This window comes from Nansenia antarctica, assembly GCF_963989245.1.
Source record: "Nansenia antarctica genome assembly, chromosome: 2".
Classification (NCBI taxonomy): Eukaryota; Metazoa; Chordata; class Actinopteri; order Argentiniformes; family Microstomatidae; genus Nansenia; species Nansenia antarctica.
Genome location: NC_137675.1, coordinates 32368710 through 32384901, shown reverse-complemented (window position 1 = coordinate 32384901; position 16192 = coordinate 32368710). Strand labels below are relative to the sequence as shown.

At 42.3% G+C, this 16192-nt stretch overlaps 1 protein-coding gene across 2 annotated transcripts in view; it reads left to right on the top strand.

Annotated features, from left to right (window-relative positions):
* The window catches only part of LOC308151019 (A-type potassium channel modulatory protein KCNIP2-like), a gene marked incomplete at both ends in the record, with an annotated part of 55909 nt that overhangs the window by 33405 nt on the left and 6312 nt on the right, over positions 1–16192 (top strand). The window contains 6 exons of one of the 2 annotated variants that reach the window (XM_080523825.1): positions 1627–1714; positions 9127–9229; positions 9850–9970; positions 10402–10471; positions 10601–10671; positions 14878–14985. In XM_080523825.1, the coding sequence (XP_080379951.1) occupies positions 1627–1714; positions 9127–9229; positions 9850–9970; positions 10402–10471; positions 10601–10671; positions 14878–14985 (561 nt within the window). Of the gene's footprint in view, positions 1–1626; positions 1715–9126; positions 9230–9849; positions 9971–10401; positions 10472–10600; positions 10672–14877; positions 14986–16192 lie in introns of those variants that run through there. The other variant, XM_080523826.1, reaches the window with a different exon arrangement.

Genomic DNA, 16192 nt, shown 5'->3' with positions numbered 1-16192 from the left:
GACCAGCCACTGCACCTCTAGGGCTGTATCCAGGTCAGAGGTCACCTCTAGGGCTGTATCCAGGTCAGAGGTCACCTCTAGGGCTGTATCCAGGTCAGAGGTCACCTCTAGGGCTGTATCCAGGTCAGAGGTCACCTCTAGGGCTGTATCCAGGTCAGAGGTCATGTGTAACTGATCAGCCAAGCTGGATGGTTTTTGCTGCTGATTATGCTCCACAGTAGCATTAAGAGACACATAGACATTTTCTGTTCAACCGTCAGCCACTCCAGGTGAGAGTGCATGACATTTATACTTAGTGCCAAGCCTTATTTTGAGCAACCTGCAACTTATTCAGATCAGATTGTGAAGCCGAGGACCAGAGAACAGGGCAGTATTCTAAATGAGAAAGAACCTAGGAGTGAATAACTGATTTAAGAATAGGGGGAGTGATGAACGCAGAACACTTCCTACTGACTCTGATTCCTTTACCCATTTGTGCGACAATATTATTTATATGTTTAGACCAGGATAATGAGCTGTCAATCGTTATGCCAAGAAGTTATAGTAATAGTAATAGTGTCAACCTGTTCAATATTTATAGAATTTATTGTGGTTTAAACCAACTTATTGGATTCGACCCACTTGTTTATTTCTTCTAGAGCATTACTTAGAACACATCCAGAAGTTACATCTTGGTCAGACAAGGCGGCGCTATACAGAGTAGTGTCGTCAGCGTACATAACTGTGTCGACATTTTTGACACACAACGGCAGATCATTAGTAAATATGGAATATAGCAAAGGCCCAAGGCAACTTCCTTGCGGAACCCCACAGTTTATGACATTCCTGTTTGAAAAACTGCTATTAAAGAAGACTTTCTGTTTTCTTCCTGAGAGATAATGCCTGAACCATGAAGTTGTATTACTGGAAAGGTTAACATAAAGAAATCTCATATCTGGACAAAAAAAACAACAGCAACCACATTATGCTTTTCAAGTCTATGCTGAAAGGCTGATCGAAAAAGAACCGACAGGAGGCTGTTGAGTGTGACGCTTGAGCTTTAGGCTGAGCGTGTAACCACTGACAAGAAGAACAACCCTGGATGTTTTACATTATTTTCGTCTCAGTCTCTGTGGCTGCAGCCAAATCCTAGTGTTTGTGTTGATTCCTCACCCTGCTTCAATCTAGATAAGAGAGACTACGATAGGAGAAGATCTCTCTAGAGACAGAGAGGGAACAGGAGCAAAGAGAATGGAGAAACAGGCAAATCTTCAGAAGAGGGGTGAAGGGAGGAAAGCACTCTGTAGGGGGATGAGAGGTGTGTGAGCCTGGACTCCTGGAGGGGAGGGAGAGAGACTGTGAGAGACATCACTGTTGAGTACTTGAAGAAGGGAGACATTTAGAGAGAGAAGGAGAAGAGAGAGAGAGATTCAAAAGATGTATCGACTGATAAAACATTAGACATTTCTGCAGCTCAGTTTAAACCTGCATCCAGTAGACAACATGTAACCTTGACCGAACCCTTTGAGCGAGAAGACAAAGACGACCCCAAACTCCCTGAAATGAAGAGGACAGACTAGCCTGGGATAACACACCTGGGATTAGAGAACCATCTCAGAGAACATCAGGGTTCCAGGCACGGTCGTGATGGACCATCGCAGGAGGAGCTGCAGAAGGCGGCTCTTTAGTGTGGGCAGACACCTCTATCGCTGGCTCACCGGAACCCTAGCACAAGGTGGAGTACGTGGGGAGGGACACCACCATGAGGATAGGGAGAGACCAGAATAGGGATGTGGAGGCTAAGGAGGTGGCCACACTAATCAAATCACAGATTGAGGCTTCTGTGGTTTCTCTAGGGTAGCCATCCGTTGATGGGGATGGGTCTGTAGAAGGGTCTGCATGTGTTTATTTTCATACGGTTTGTCCCCCCAAAAATGTATAGACATAATATTTGGAGTTGAACTTTCAACAGACCGCACTATGCTGTATGTCGAGTCTGTTTAACCCGTTAGAAACGAGACAGCGCTAGTGCCTCTGTTTGTTTACACCCACATTTCCTTGATCAAATCAGATAGCGACTTAGTATATTGTTTTGTGTTTTCTTTTTTTTTCTTTTTTTGTGGGGCAGTCCCACTCATATTTTTTCATTTTTATTGACAGATACAGTAGAGATTTAGACCGGAAGGATGGGTGAGAGAGAGAGGAGGGATGACATGCAGGATATGTCCCCGGCCGGAATCGAACCGGGGACCCTGCGGTTACATGGTCAACACTTAACCCGCTACGCCACCTAAGCGTCCCTGTTTTGTGTTTTCTGACAGACTAGTGTGGCCAGCACCTAAGACTGGGCGTAGGGAGTTTGAGGGAGTGGTGACACCTCTGTTGGTGTCTTGGCACAATCCCTGACACATCGAAATGCTCTTGTCTTCTCTTTCAGCTACACAAGGTTAACCTCAGACCTGAATCCATTTAATAATCAACGTTGGTGCGCTTAATTGAGTTTAGTTTTGGTTTAGTTGCAGTAGTCAAGGCGGGAGATGACAAGAGTCTGGACAAAAAACAGTGCTGCTTCTCTGGTGAGGAATGGACGTATCCTTCTGATGTCGTAAAGGAAGAATCTCCAGGAGCGTGCTGTCGCTGTGATGTTCTCCGCACAGGATAAGTGGTTGTCAAGGATCACCCCGATGTTCTTGGTTATCAGGGACGAGGTCACCGTAGAGCTCTCTACTGTTATGGTGAAGTCTTGGAGAGGGCAGGCTTTCCCAGGGAGGAAGACTAGCTCAGGTTTGTTAAAGTTGGGCTTGAGACGGTGGGCTGACATCCATGCAGAGATGTCTGCCGGACACGCAGAGACAGGTGTTGCCGCCTGTGAGTCAGAGGAGGGGAAAGAGAGGACGAGTTGAGTGTCGTCTGCATAGTAGTGGTAGGAGAAACCATGTGAGGAAATTACTGAGCCAAGAAATTTGTTATAGAGGGAGAACAGTAAGGGCCCTAGGACGAAGCCCTGGGGGACCACAGTGGTAAGGGCTCATGTAAGTAAGTAAGTAATGTTTATTTATATAGCACATTTTACAACGACAACATTTTACAACAACCGCCCAAAGTGCTTAACAGAAAACACTAGTAAAAGAGAAACAACAGATAAAAAAACACTAAAAACAAGGTGCAATACAAAATGCAAGTGCTCAAAAAGTGCAGTGTCGGGATGCAGGCTCACCTTGGGTCAAAGGCCAGGGAGAATTTTTTTAAAACCTTGATGCTCTGACGTAAAGGGTGAGGCTATTCCAGAGCCTAGGGGCTGCTTTAGAGAAGGCTATATCCCCTCTCGTTCTGTGCAGAGCCAGAGATGCCGAGTTCTGAGAAGGTGGAGAGAAGGATCTGGTGGTTTACTGTGTTGAATGCGGCAGACAGGTCCAGGAGAATGAGAACAGAGGAGAGGGAGGAAGCTGGAGCAGAGTGGAGGGCCTCCGCAGTCTCAGTAGAGTGCCCAGCCTTAAAGCCAGATTGGTGAGGGTCAAGGAGGTTGTTCCGAAGGAGATAGTGAGACAGTTGGTTAGATACAATGTGTTCAAGGGTTTTAGATAAGAAGGAGAGAAGGGATACTGGCCTGTAGTTGTGGACAGAAGACGGTTCAAGAGTTGTTTTTTTGAGAACGAAGTATTTGGAACGAAGTATTTGGAAATGGATTGGAGATGGGGAGAGGGGATGGGATCAAGAGGGCTGGTGGTTGTCCATTTAGATGTGACCAGTTTTAGAATCTCATCAGGGGAGTGGGGGGAGAGAGCGTGTTGGAGAGAGGTGGAGGGAAGGAGCTGCTAATGGGGAGGCTGTGGCGCAGGAGGTAGAGCCGGCCTCTAATGATCGTAAGGTTGGCAAATCGGCGGTTCGAACCCCGGCTGGCCACATGTCGAGGTGTCCTTGGGCAAGACACTGAACCGCAAAATTGCTCCCAATGAGCGGGCTGGCGCCTTGCATGGTAGCTTGCCGCCATTGGTGTGTGTGTGAATGGGTGAATGAGAGGCCATTGTAAATCGCTTTGGAATAAGGCGCTATATAGTAAGTCAGTCCATTTACCATCTAATGTCAGCAACCTTCTTTTCAAAGTTGCTGACAAAGTTCTCAGTTATCAGTTACAGGGAGGAGGAAGGAGGGGGTGGAGGTGGGTAGAGGAGTGCGGAAAATGTGGAGAACAATTTCCTTGGGTTAGAGGCAGAGGGTTGGATTTTGGAATGGTGGTAGGAAACTCAGCAGCTGATGCAGAGGAGGTGTAGTTGAGGAGGAGAGAGAGATAAGTGTTTAGGTCATCAGGGAGGCTGGTTTTCCTCCATTTCCTCCTTCCTAACTCATTCATGGTTACAGGAAGCTATTGATTTCCGTTATTTTTTTCCAAAAGGTGTACTACCAGGTGTACTACTGCCAATAATTTTGTCCAGTAATTTTTTGGAGTTCTGCGTGGAATGATATCAGATTTAGCTTTTTTCTCTTTTTTTGTGTTGTTCCAATTCAAACAAAAAAAATGTAAACATGTAAAAGCATTTGTAATTGCAACAATTTTCTGGGAGAAGTGGTGCATTATCTGACAGAAGTACCAATATTTTTGTCCATGACTGTATGCAATGCTCTCGTTATCAGAGCTGTTTATAGGCCTTGTGTCCTTCACCTGAGACTCAATCATTTCATGCTTTTCACTCACACTCGCAGTGCCAGAGCGGAAAAATTATCAAAACGAACTGCGCTCTTCACTTTGTGAGCGCTCTGTATCCATAACAGTATACTGTAGCCTTCTGCTGAAATGTGTGGAATCAACTGAGAAAACATATCGCTATGAGTTTCGCGGACACACATATTCCATTTTTGACATTTTGAAGTGTCCATGAAGACATCATTTGTTCTAAATGAAGGTTTATCCAATGACAGCATTTCAAATTTCTCCGAACAGACAATCAATTGTCCTTTTCCAAATTGAAGAAACTCATAAGCTGTAGTACTCTTGCAATGTTTGTAAACATATCCATCACGTTCAACGATGCCTCCTGGTGGTTTGTTTTGTCAAGGTCGTTGTACTCCTGCGACATCGCCACATCAGTGGCCGAATTCGAAACTTCGGCCAACTTTAGCAATGCTACTATGTAGTTATTTTCCAGGTTAGAGACAGTATTTGGCTTAGACTTAGTACGGAGCCCCTCTGGGGTCACCTAGGAAAAAAAAGAAGAAAAAAAGAGTAAACTGTGCGCACAGTTTAGTAAACTGTGGCCTCAGATTCATAAACTGTGCGCACAGTTTAGTAAACTCACTCCGCAAATCACTCCGCACCTGACGTAAACTGAGGGCTCCCTACTCCTGCCCGTCCGCGGCGCATGTTCGGCAAGTTCATACAGTCAGCATCCCACTTTCCCAAAATTCACGTTGTTGTAACTGGTAAGTAGACTAATGTTATAACCTACATAAATTACACGTATTTACATTAATCCAGGATTCTATTACTGTAACCGAATACCGAAATCTGAAGCAAGCCTACACTGACATGTTAGCAATGTTGATAGCCTAGCCTAGGATAATGTTAGCCGACAGCCTGCCAACGCTTAGCTGTAGCCTACGGTACTGTAAATATGTCATATCTAAGCCTGACGGATTATAAATCAACGTGGTAAGTGTCAGGTGTGTGAGTTCAATGTACATGATTGGGTATGTACATCTACAACTGCATGTAGCTCATGTTATGCTTCTCTATTCTACTGTAGGTAATTCACCATCTCTCTGGAGGTCCCCAGGAAACGGTGTTGTTGTGGCAGAATGGCACCTTCATTCTCTCTCTTTCCGTAATTCTGCTTACCCTGAGTTTCTTTCATGTTATGTTATTAACAGTATATCAGGGTCCTCAAACAGCATGCACATTCGTCAATTATTCAACAAAAAAGGGAACTTTATTTATTTTTTGTACATTGATTTTATTATTTCCACTGCCAGGGTTCAGTTTACCCTGGGTTAGTTTCATGTTTAACAGCATATCAGGGTTCTGATTAACAGTATATCAGGGTGCTCAAATAACATGCACAAGTCAATTATTCAACAAAAACGTGGCATTATTCTTTGTCATTTATTTGATTATTTCCAGTGCTAAGGTTCAGCTTACCCTGAGTTTCTTTCATGTTATGATATTAACAGTATATCAGAGTTCTCAAATAACATGCACATTAGTCAATTTATTAAACAAACATGTTTTGACTTTAATTTTGTTTTGCCATTTATTTGATAATTTCCACTGCTAAGGTAAATGCATTCTATTCTGTAGTTTTACTCAAGATACTGACATCCCAGGTTTGTCCATCACCCTTTCAAAATAATAAGAGTCTGAGTCTATGAAGAGGCTGCTTGGAGCTGGCCCATGTGAATGTATTCCAGAGCCTGGTGATGGTCCTCATATGAATCTCACTCACTCAACATTTACAAGTGCAGACAATTCTTCCCTCAAGAAAATGTAGAGGTCAATTGCCATGAATGCATCCACAGGAACATGGAGATTGTTTTGTGCCATTATGTGGGTGCACAGGGTGAAAACGTCCTCATCACAAGCTATGTCATGGCGGTGGATACAGTCGCCTTCACAGTTGGTACGATTTTCCTCCGACACTTGACACAGATAATCGCCTGTGCCATACAATTCAGGTATGGTATACATGACATCCGGGCGACCGTGGGGAACAAGCTCATTCCTTGATGGACGAATCAGATGGCTGTTCCAGGTCACCTTAACTGAATCAAATTCATCCTGCGGACATGATCAGAGTAATACCAAATCAAATTACAAAATTGATTACTGGGAAAAGTTTAGGCCTTTTATTAAAGTATAATCATAGGCCTGTTGGTTAGAGTATTTTAGGCTATACATGTCTACACCATCCATTGTTGATGCCACTTACCTGAATCAAACCAAGGAAGCAGAATAAGATAAGGTTCTTGTCCAAGAAGTCACCATCAAACTGACCTTCATCTTTGAGTCTGTGAAGATGTTGGAGCCATACAAATATAAAATAAAAATAAAAATAGGTATATAGCCATAAAAATATCTAGCCCAGTCTAAGTAGCCTATATGAAATAAACATCTGTGTAGCCTAATGCAATATATTGGTAAAAATGTCTACAGAATTTCAAAATCTCATCTATAAACGTTGCTGCTTGGGAGCTGGTAGCTAGCCAGACAATTGTCCAGACAATTATTCAACAACCTAAAGCTGCATGCACACCAGGTCATTGCGTTGCACCGGAAGTCATTCATCTCAATGGGGCAGTTGCGTTGATCCGTTGCGTTGCTCTGCATTGCGTTTCTTGTCCGGCAGGGTGCGGTAATCAGTCAAAATATTTCAGCTTTTGCGTTGCGTTGGATCCGTCAAAACAACCGGAAGTAAACCGGAAGTAGTTTCTTGACCAGAGCTTTCACCTCAGATGTAAAATCCGCCATTGGCGAAAATCTTTAATTTGGCTCTACAAGTGTTAATATGTCATTTTATGAAGTTTTTATATGTTTTCAGGCGAGAAAGTAACCATATATATTCACAAAATGTGTCCAGTTTATCAAAATAACCCGTTTATATATCTGATGTTAACATACTGACTGTGTCCGCGAATGCTATGCTATTGTTATGCTATCTGAATGGTGTACTAGTTTTCACTGAATAAATCGCGATTTCTTTCAAAGAAGGTAGCAGGTGTTTATGTCCATGTCAAGGAGAAGGTACGACTTGTATGACAGTAGTGTGATTAGGACATAAGTTGAGGATATTAGTCTACCTCTGATGCTAACTTGTATGGCATAGTAGTGTTTGTGATGCTAACGGCGCCATCTTTGCTATCTCCTCCGGACATATATATTACCGCTGTGTTGTTGCGTCTGCATCGCACGTGACGTATGTCAAGCCCATCCCACCAGGTTGCGTCAGAACGGTGGGTCACGGTCCCTGGTGTGCATGAAGCGTCAGGGTGCGGCAATCAGTCAAAACATTTCAGCTTTTTGCGTTGCGTTGGATCCGGAAGTAAACCGGAAGTAGTTTCTTGCCTCAGCTCTCGCCTCAGATTTTGAATCCTCAATTTTGGCCGCCATTGGCTAAAATCTGTAATTTGGCTCTACAAGTGTTAATATGTCATTTTATGACGTTTTTATATGTTTTCAGGCGAGAAAGTAACCATATATATTCACAAAATGTGTCCAGTTTATCAAAATAACCCGTTTATATATCTGATCTGACGTTTTTTACCCCACTTCTGTGGGAAACTTCGCTAGCAACACGAGTAGAGCTTTGCATCTGCATCGCACGTTGAAGTACGTCAAGTCCATCCCACCAGGTTGCGCCAGAACGGTGGGTCACGGTCCGCGGTGTGCACGCAGCTTTAGGTATAACCATAGCGGGAGGGGCGTTGGCAGGCTGTCGGCTAACATTATCCTAGGCTAGGCTATCAACACTGCTAAAATGTCAGTGTAGGCTTGCTTCAGATTTCGGTATTCGGTTACAGTAATAGAATCCTGGATGAATGTAAATACGTGTAATTTATGTAGGTTATAACATTAGTCTACTTACCAGTTACAACAACGTGAATTTTGGGAAAGTGGGATGCTGACTGTATGAACCTGCCGAACATGCGCCGCGGACGGGCAGGAGTAGGGAGCCCTCAGTTTACGTCAGGTGCGGAGTGATTTGCGGAGTGAGTTTACTAAACTGTGCGCACAGTTTACTCTTTTTTTTAATACAAAAACATTTGTATTATCTTAAATTAGCAAACATTAGCATTAGCATCAGGAGTTGGCAACAGACAAGAAAACACAATTGAAACACTTTTGTCCAAACTGCCCCAAAGTGGACTAGAACCTGTGATTGCAAGTCTCTGTGTTAGCAAAGCATTCTTCCTTTTGTAGCTTCTTGCCTGTGGCCATTGATACGTGAATACACAAACATAAACTATTTTGTTGGATATTATCTATCGATAATACAATTACTTTCCTTTCACCACTACGCACACTGTATCGTGACTGGCCTGATTATTTCAGTCCAAAGCCAGGTTAGCAAACATCAAGTGCAATAGTTATTACTGTGTGTGTTTACACTATTTATGTTTTACCCACCATGCTCTAATCTGTGCTGTCATTGGTTCCAGGCAACCCTTCTTCCAACCAAAACAAAAAAACCATAAAGGAGAGATTCCTCAAACTCCTGCCCTGCTGTCGTTCTGGCTCCACCCCCTCTCTCACTCAAAGCAAGTGTCTATCTGCCTCATTTCTCTATCCCACCACTCTGTGCTATCACTGGCCCACGCTACACAAATCAACTTCTCGGGCTACTGACGGTGATCATCTGTCACGCTCACGTTCTCCTCCTCTTTCCTTTCCCCCTTTCTTTCTGTTTACCTTTCCATGTGTCTCTCTCCCCTATTCCCCTCTCTCTCTCTCTCTCTCTCTCTCTCTCTCTCTCTCTCTCTCTCTCTCTCTCTCTCTCTCTCTCTCTCTCTCCCCAACTCATTTACAGTGTAGCTTATATAAGGTGTTCTCTAGAGAAGGGGGAGTCTAGATGTCATGCCCCTGCCCCCTATTTCTCTCTTCCCTCCCCTTCCATCTCTGTCTCTCCCTCTCTCCCTCTCTCTCTCTCTCTCTCTCTCCTCTCTCCCTCTCTCTCTCCCTCTCTCTCTCTCTCCCTCTCTCTCTCACTCTCTCCCCCCTCTCTCTCTCTCTCACTCTCTCTCCCTCTCTCACTCTCTCCCTCTCTCTCCATACAGTGTAACAGGCCATAACCATGCCTTTCTCTCTCTCTCTCTCTCTCTCTCTCTTCTCTCCCTCCCTCACCCACTATTCTCTCTCTACCCCCCCCTCTCTGATACAGGGAGTGATGCAGATGATGGAGAGCTGTCTACTGTGTGTTACAGACCAGAAGGTTTGGACCAGCTTCAACTGCAGACCAACTTCAATAGGAGAGAGCTGCAGATCCTCTATAGGGGTTTCAAAAGCGTCAGTCTCACTCCCATCCTCCTTTTCTTACCTTCTATCTTTCATTTTCTCTTTTTCTTTTCACTGCAATACTACCTCTTGTTTGCTGTTCTCTCTCTAATTAGTGTTACAATTGCATAGTGTGTGTGAGTGAGTAAAAAGTGTGTGTCTGTGTGTGTCTGTCTGTGTGTCTGTCTGTGTGTGTGTGTGTGTGTGTGTGTGTGAGAGAGAGAGTGTGAGTGTGAGTGTGTGTCTGTGTCTGTGTGTGTGTGTGTGTGTGTGTGAGTGAGTAAAAAGTGTGTGTCTGTGTGTGTGTCTGTGTGTGTGTGTGTGTGTGTGTGTGTGAGAGAGAGTGTGAGTGTGAGTGTGTGTCTGTGTCTGTGTGTGTGTTTGTGTGTGTGTGTGTGTGTGTGTGTGTGTGTTGTAACCCCACCCTGGTGTTGTTTCTGTAGGAGTGCCCCAGTGGGGTGGTAAATGAAGAGACATTCAAGACCATCTACTCCAAGTTCTTCCCTCACGGCGGTAAGTTAACGTGCACTATGTTGTATGATATTATGTTATTGTAGTAGACCTTTTTTATTACATTCTACTACACTGAACTGCAATATTCTATGATAAAACTACCATCAGCCCTCCATCTCTCCATGTCAGATTCCAGCAAGTACGCACATTTCCTGTTCGAAGCTTTTGACACCCACAAGAATGGAGCTATCAGCTTTGAGGTGAGGAATATGGATGTGAGATCAAATCATTGAGCCTCTTGCAACATATCAGAATTGGGGTAACAAACTGATGTTATTATAGTATAATAATAATAATAACAACAACAACAACAACAACAACAACAATACGCTTTATTTAGCAGCTGATGCAGCTCTATTTATATAGCACCTTTCATACATAAGAAGGCAGCTCAACGTGCTGTGCAATACAGCACAAAAGAACAGATTAAAAAACAACTAAGACATCAGCAACATGGTGCAAAAGAAAGAAAAAGAAACAACAGAAAGTAGATGATTATTAATAACAGAAGTAGATGATTATGAGCAATAATTATAATGAACACTTTATTTCATTTTGGGACATTGATTGTTGATATTATCAAAGAGTAAAAAAAAAAAGAGTATTAAAAACATAATGAAAACATACTTGGTCAAATCTAACATCAGGTTATCCACTACTGCCTTTAACTTACTACTAGTCATGTCATGTAGCTTTAACTTACTACTAGTCATGTCATGTAGCTTTAACTTACTACTAGTCATGTCGTGTAGCTTTAACAAACATAGCTTACTACTAGTCATGTCATGTAGCTTTAACAAACATAACGCTTCCAAATATGTGACATGGTCTGATGAAAAACTCCCCAAGTAGGGCAAGGTCATTTTATTAATTTTTCCAGATTATGAAAGGGTAGATTGTAAACTTTCAAATTAAGTGTCATACATCGAAATAAATTCACCCTCAATGTTTTCACAGCCACTTTTCACAGGAAGGTAATGGGTGGGAATAATAGCTGGTTAACTCCACCCCTAACCACTCCCCCAGGACAACCACTCCCCCATTACACTACCTGTCATTATCTCCCTGTCATCTGTCAGTGGGGTTGTCAGCTAACCCTCAGGAAACAAACTTGCAGGGCTGACATGTTTAAATGGCTAAATAATAATAATTCAAGATTCATGATGTTTTATTGCCATGTGTGGCAAAAGTTTATTACATCCCATTATACAAGTATGAGAGAGTTATGGATCTTATGGCTTCAGTTTCAGTCGACATTGCAGCAGCAAAAGAAAACAAAATGGCAATGGAAAAAATACATTAGGTAAGATACAACTGAGCAATACAATAATAGAATAGTAAAAAATAATAATGTTGTGTCCGTGTGTATGCATTTATCATTATAGTCCATAAAGCATCTAGTGGGACTTTGGTTAAGTCCCATCCCATCCCATCTGGGCATCAAAGCTGTAATAAAAATAGAAGTGCATTGAAGTAAATAAGTGCATTTAAAATGATTGCCCACTGTTACCAACACACCATTTTTACAAAATACTGTTCATAAAATGGAATTGCCAATTAGATTAGATTCAACTTCATCCTCATCGCAGAGTACAAGCAGGGTTCGAGTTATAAGCTGAGCTTTGTGGGGGTCTCCAAAATAACAGTGCGAAATGTTCTCATGCACGCCCGCGAATCATGCCCACACAGCGTTGGGACTTACAAGTTTTAATTAGCCATAGGCTACTCATTTCACCACATCAACAGCACCACATGAAACAACAGCTATAAGCGATAGTCACGGGTATCTCGGCCAATAATTTTGATGTTTTTGCTATACAGTCCATTCACTTTCCCTGTTAGCACGACACATTGTCCACATCTCCATTTCCAGTGACATCGCACCTGACATAAATAATCATGTATGCTCGTCCATGAACAAGCAACAAACAACCTTCCTAGCAATACGCGACATGCTTTATCGGTTATTTTAGATAATGCTTTGGAATCTGATCAGCTCTCATGGAATGCCTCTTGTCCAATCAAATGACTTGGTCCCTTTATGACGTTGACCCAGTGTGCGCTCCGGCGTTCTCAGAGCAAATTTACGAACGCACTTTACATTGTGGCAGTTTGAAAACGTGGGATAGATTTGTCCGTGAGTATCAGTATTTACATGTTACAATAAGGTTAATGTAGCTAAAATATACATTCTAATTGTTGAGTTTATATTTGTTGGTTTGATGTTGTTAGCCTCTTGTTGTTAGCCTCATCATCATCTTATCTCATCCAAGCTTATGTTATATTATGTTTCTTCGGAAGCACTTGCTTTTGTTTGAGCTCTGCTATTTCAACAGTTTCAACGTTAGGTGTCATAACAGGTGCAGCTGAATTCAAGTTTGGTTTCTTGGATGAAAACCCGAAACATTCCAGGCTTGTCGACTCGGTCGGCAGCAGTGGCCTTTTTTGGGGCGGCATGATAGCTAGCTACTGAATATTTTCTTCTCAATAACCGTGTTTTCACGTTCGCAAGCTCTCAACGATCATATTCTGCTGTTGCATAATATTCTACTGCGCCCCATAGTGTCTTGGTGGTAAAGTGCAGGCAGTCAAAGGCATACTGTCATTCACAGGAGATTAATGCTGGTGCGCGTAGTTCTTTTGGAAAACGTGTTTATTTTAGAATATTTATCATATAAATAAATATAAATAATGCTCATTACATTGACATTTATGATCAAATACTGGTTGTGGTAATGTATTATTAGCGACCCCCACAGATGTATGATTTTACTGCTTTCATGGGAGCTCAGACCTTCCTTATGGGAGCTCAGCTCCCATTGGCTCCCACATAACTCGAACCCTGAGTACAAGTATTATAAAACAAAATGCAGTTTAGCATCCAACCAAAAGTGCAAATAGTGATATAAGAACACAATATAAATAAAACAATAATGGCAGTGATAGATAACTAAGCAATATACAGTATGTGCAGAGGTAGTATTGTAAACATCAGTTTAGTTTAGAGGTATACTGTTATGAGCTATATACAGTTAGGTAGCTAGTACAGTGAGGTAGTTTATGTACAGAAGTATAAAAGAAGCTATATCAGGAAACATGTGCAATATACAGTATGTGCAAAGGCAGTATTGTAAACGTCAGTAGTGCAAACGTTATAGAGTGATCACATTACCAGGAATGTGCAGTCATCTAAAGCCCTCTTCACACATAGTTCCCTGTAAATTACATGGAATCCCAACCTTTATGATGTTGTATATGGTATCATTGTAATCCTTGATCTTCAAAACATAGTGGTAGACATCACCTGTTCGGTGTTGTCATGTTTGGTTAAGGAAATATGAAGCAAAATACATAATTTGGCTATGGTGGAAAGGAAATTGGCCGCCATGGCCACCTGAACACTTTATGATGTTGTATGGTGTCATTGTAATCATTGACCTTTAAAACATAGGGGTAGACATCATCTCTTCAGGTTACACCTTAACTGCTCCTCCTGAGACATCTTCTGCCCCTCACCACTACGTCTCCTAAAGACACCCGCTTTCCCCTCTACTGTGTCCCTAAGAACTTCTATTGCCCCCCTTGTACTGTTTCTGTTTCTCCAGTGTAAAAAAATAAATAAATTAAAAATTAAAATAAAAAATAAACTAGGTTTTAGAAGAAGGTGATAGGAGAAGGTTTTTCCTTCTATCAATGGCCCCGGGCCTGAGCTAGATTACTCTTCCTGCTACGAATGGTGGACTGATGATTCTCATGCTGAGTAATCAAATGTATTGATTGGAAGTCGCTTTGGAATAAGGCGTCTGCTAAATGCCAAAAATGTAAAATGTACATCATCTGTTCGGTGTTGTCATGTTTGGTTCAGGAGATATGAAGCAAAATACACAATGCGGCTATGGCAGAAAGGAAAATGTCCGCCATGGCCACTAGGAGGAGTTTTTTACGAGGGCTCCACGTCTGAAAATGTTCAGGACCCCAAACTGTACAAGTGTACCAAGTTTCATGCTTTTATGAAAGAGTTTATGTTTTTTTCACATTTTACCCGGACTATAGTGGCTGCCTCTCACAACAGCTAATGTTGGACACTTCATTTACATTACTTTTTTTTTATTTATTTTTTTACATTTTTGGCATTTAGCAGACGCCTTATTCCAAAGCGACTTACAATCAATACATTATGACTAAGCAAGTGAATCATCAATCCACCAGTCGTAGCAGGAAGAGTAATCTAATCGCCCATTGGCAGTCTGAGTGATAGAAGGAAAACATATGATTTTAAAAAGTATTATTAATTAATTTATATATATATATTTTAATGGTCCATATGGGGCCCTGCCTCCTCTCCTTTCCCCTGACTGAGCCCCCTCCTCCTCTAACCCATGCTCTTTCTTCTCTCTCTCCTCCAGGACTTTGTCACGGGCCTGTCCGTCATCCTACGAGGGTCAATCACAGACAAGCTCAACTGGGCCTTCAACCTCTATGACCTGAATAAGGACGGCTGCATCACCAGAGAGGTACACACACTCTGTTAGAGTTGGACGATGTTTTCATAATGTTAAATGTTGTAAAGAGGATACTCTGTGTACTGTGTGAACTTTGTACACCCTGTACGCTGGGCTCTGTTTAAACTTTTGCTCACCCCCTGTCCATTCCTTATCTTCTGTCCCAGCTGGGCCTCCACCATCCTGACATTGTGTTGTCCGAGAGGCCCAGCAATAAAACTGTTTACATTAAGCTGTACATTCCCATGAAACTGCTTATGTTAAACATTCCCATGAAACTGCTTATGTTAAACATTCCCATGAAACTGTTTAAGCTGTACTTCCTCAAGAAAACTGCCTCCCCCTACCCATGTGTTGAGAATAAAATGACTGGCTCGGAGGGGGAAAGATTCAGTTTGAATCCGGAGTCTCTCCGGGAGACTTCGGGATTCACTCTCCTTGCAAGAAAATAAGAATCATGATTGAATCCGGGTCTCTTTGTTGTTTAAAGTCTACTACGGTCTGTTTGAACTAGCGATGGGTTAGCATGGCCTGCTTTACAACCAGGCTGATCAGAATATAGCATTTAACCCTATTAGAACCGAACACGTGGTCCTTCGAGCCGGATTCCTACGTCGTCTGGGAGAAGACCAGGAGGAACGACACGCCGAAGTCTGTCGCAACAGCCCGGGATCGAGCGACCCGGAGAAAAGTCCTGGGACGTGAATTCGCCCCAGGCCGGTGACGTTAGAATGTCAATTCCTCCTTTTCTCCTCCAAAAGACGGCTGACGGAATCCAGACCAGACAACAGGCAACAAAGACACCGGTAAATAGAAAAAGAAAGATTGCAATCGAAATGAATAGTCTATCTATCCTAAATTGTACAAAATAGGAATTGTTTGACATACAAAAAGAATCCATTTTGAAAAATAGATGTATATCTTTTGTGTTATGTAAACAGTAGACTAATGGAAATTAGACTGTGAGTTTGACATACAAAAAGAATCCATTTTGAAAAATAGATGTATATCTTTTGTGTTATGTAAATAGCAGACTAAGAATGGAAACTGAAAACTCTGACTGAAAGTGAATACTTGTGAGAATTGACTGTCACCGGTGACGAACGGAGAGCGGAGTTAGAATATAACTCTGTCATCCGCGACGCACACTGCGGTGAATTAAGGAAACTAGGTTTTGAACGACACGTTGTCTAGTAAAAACAGAAGCATTGACATAAAT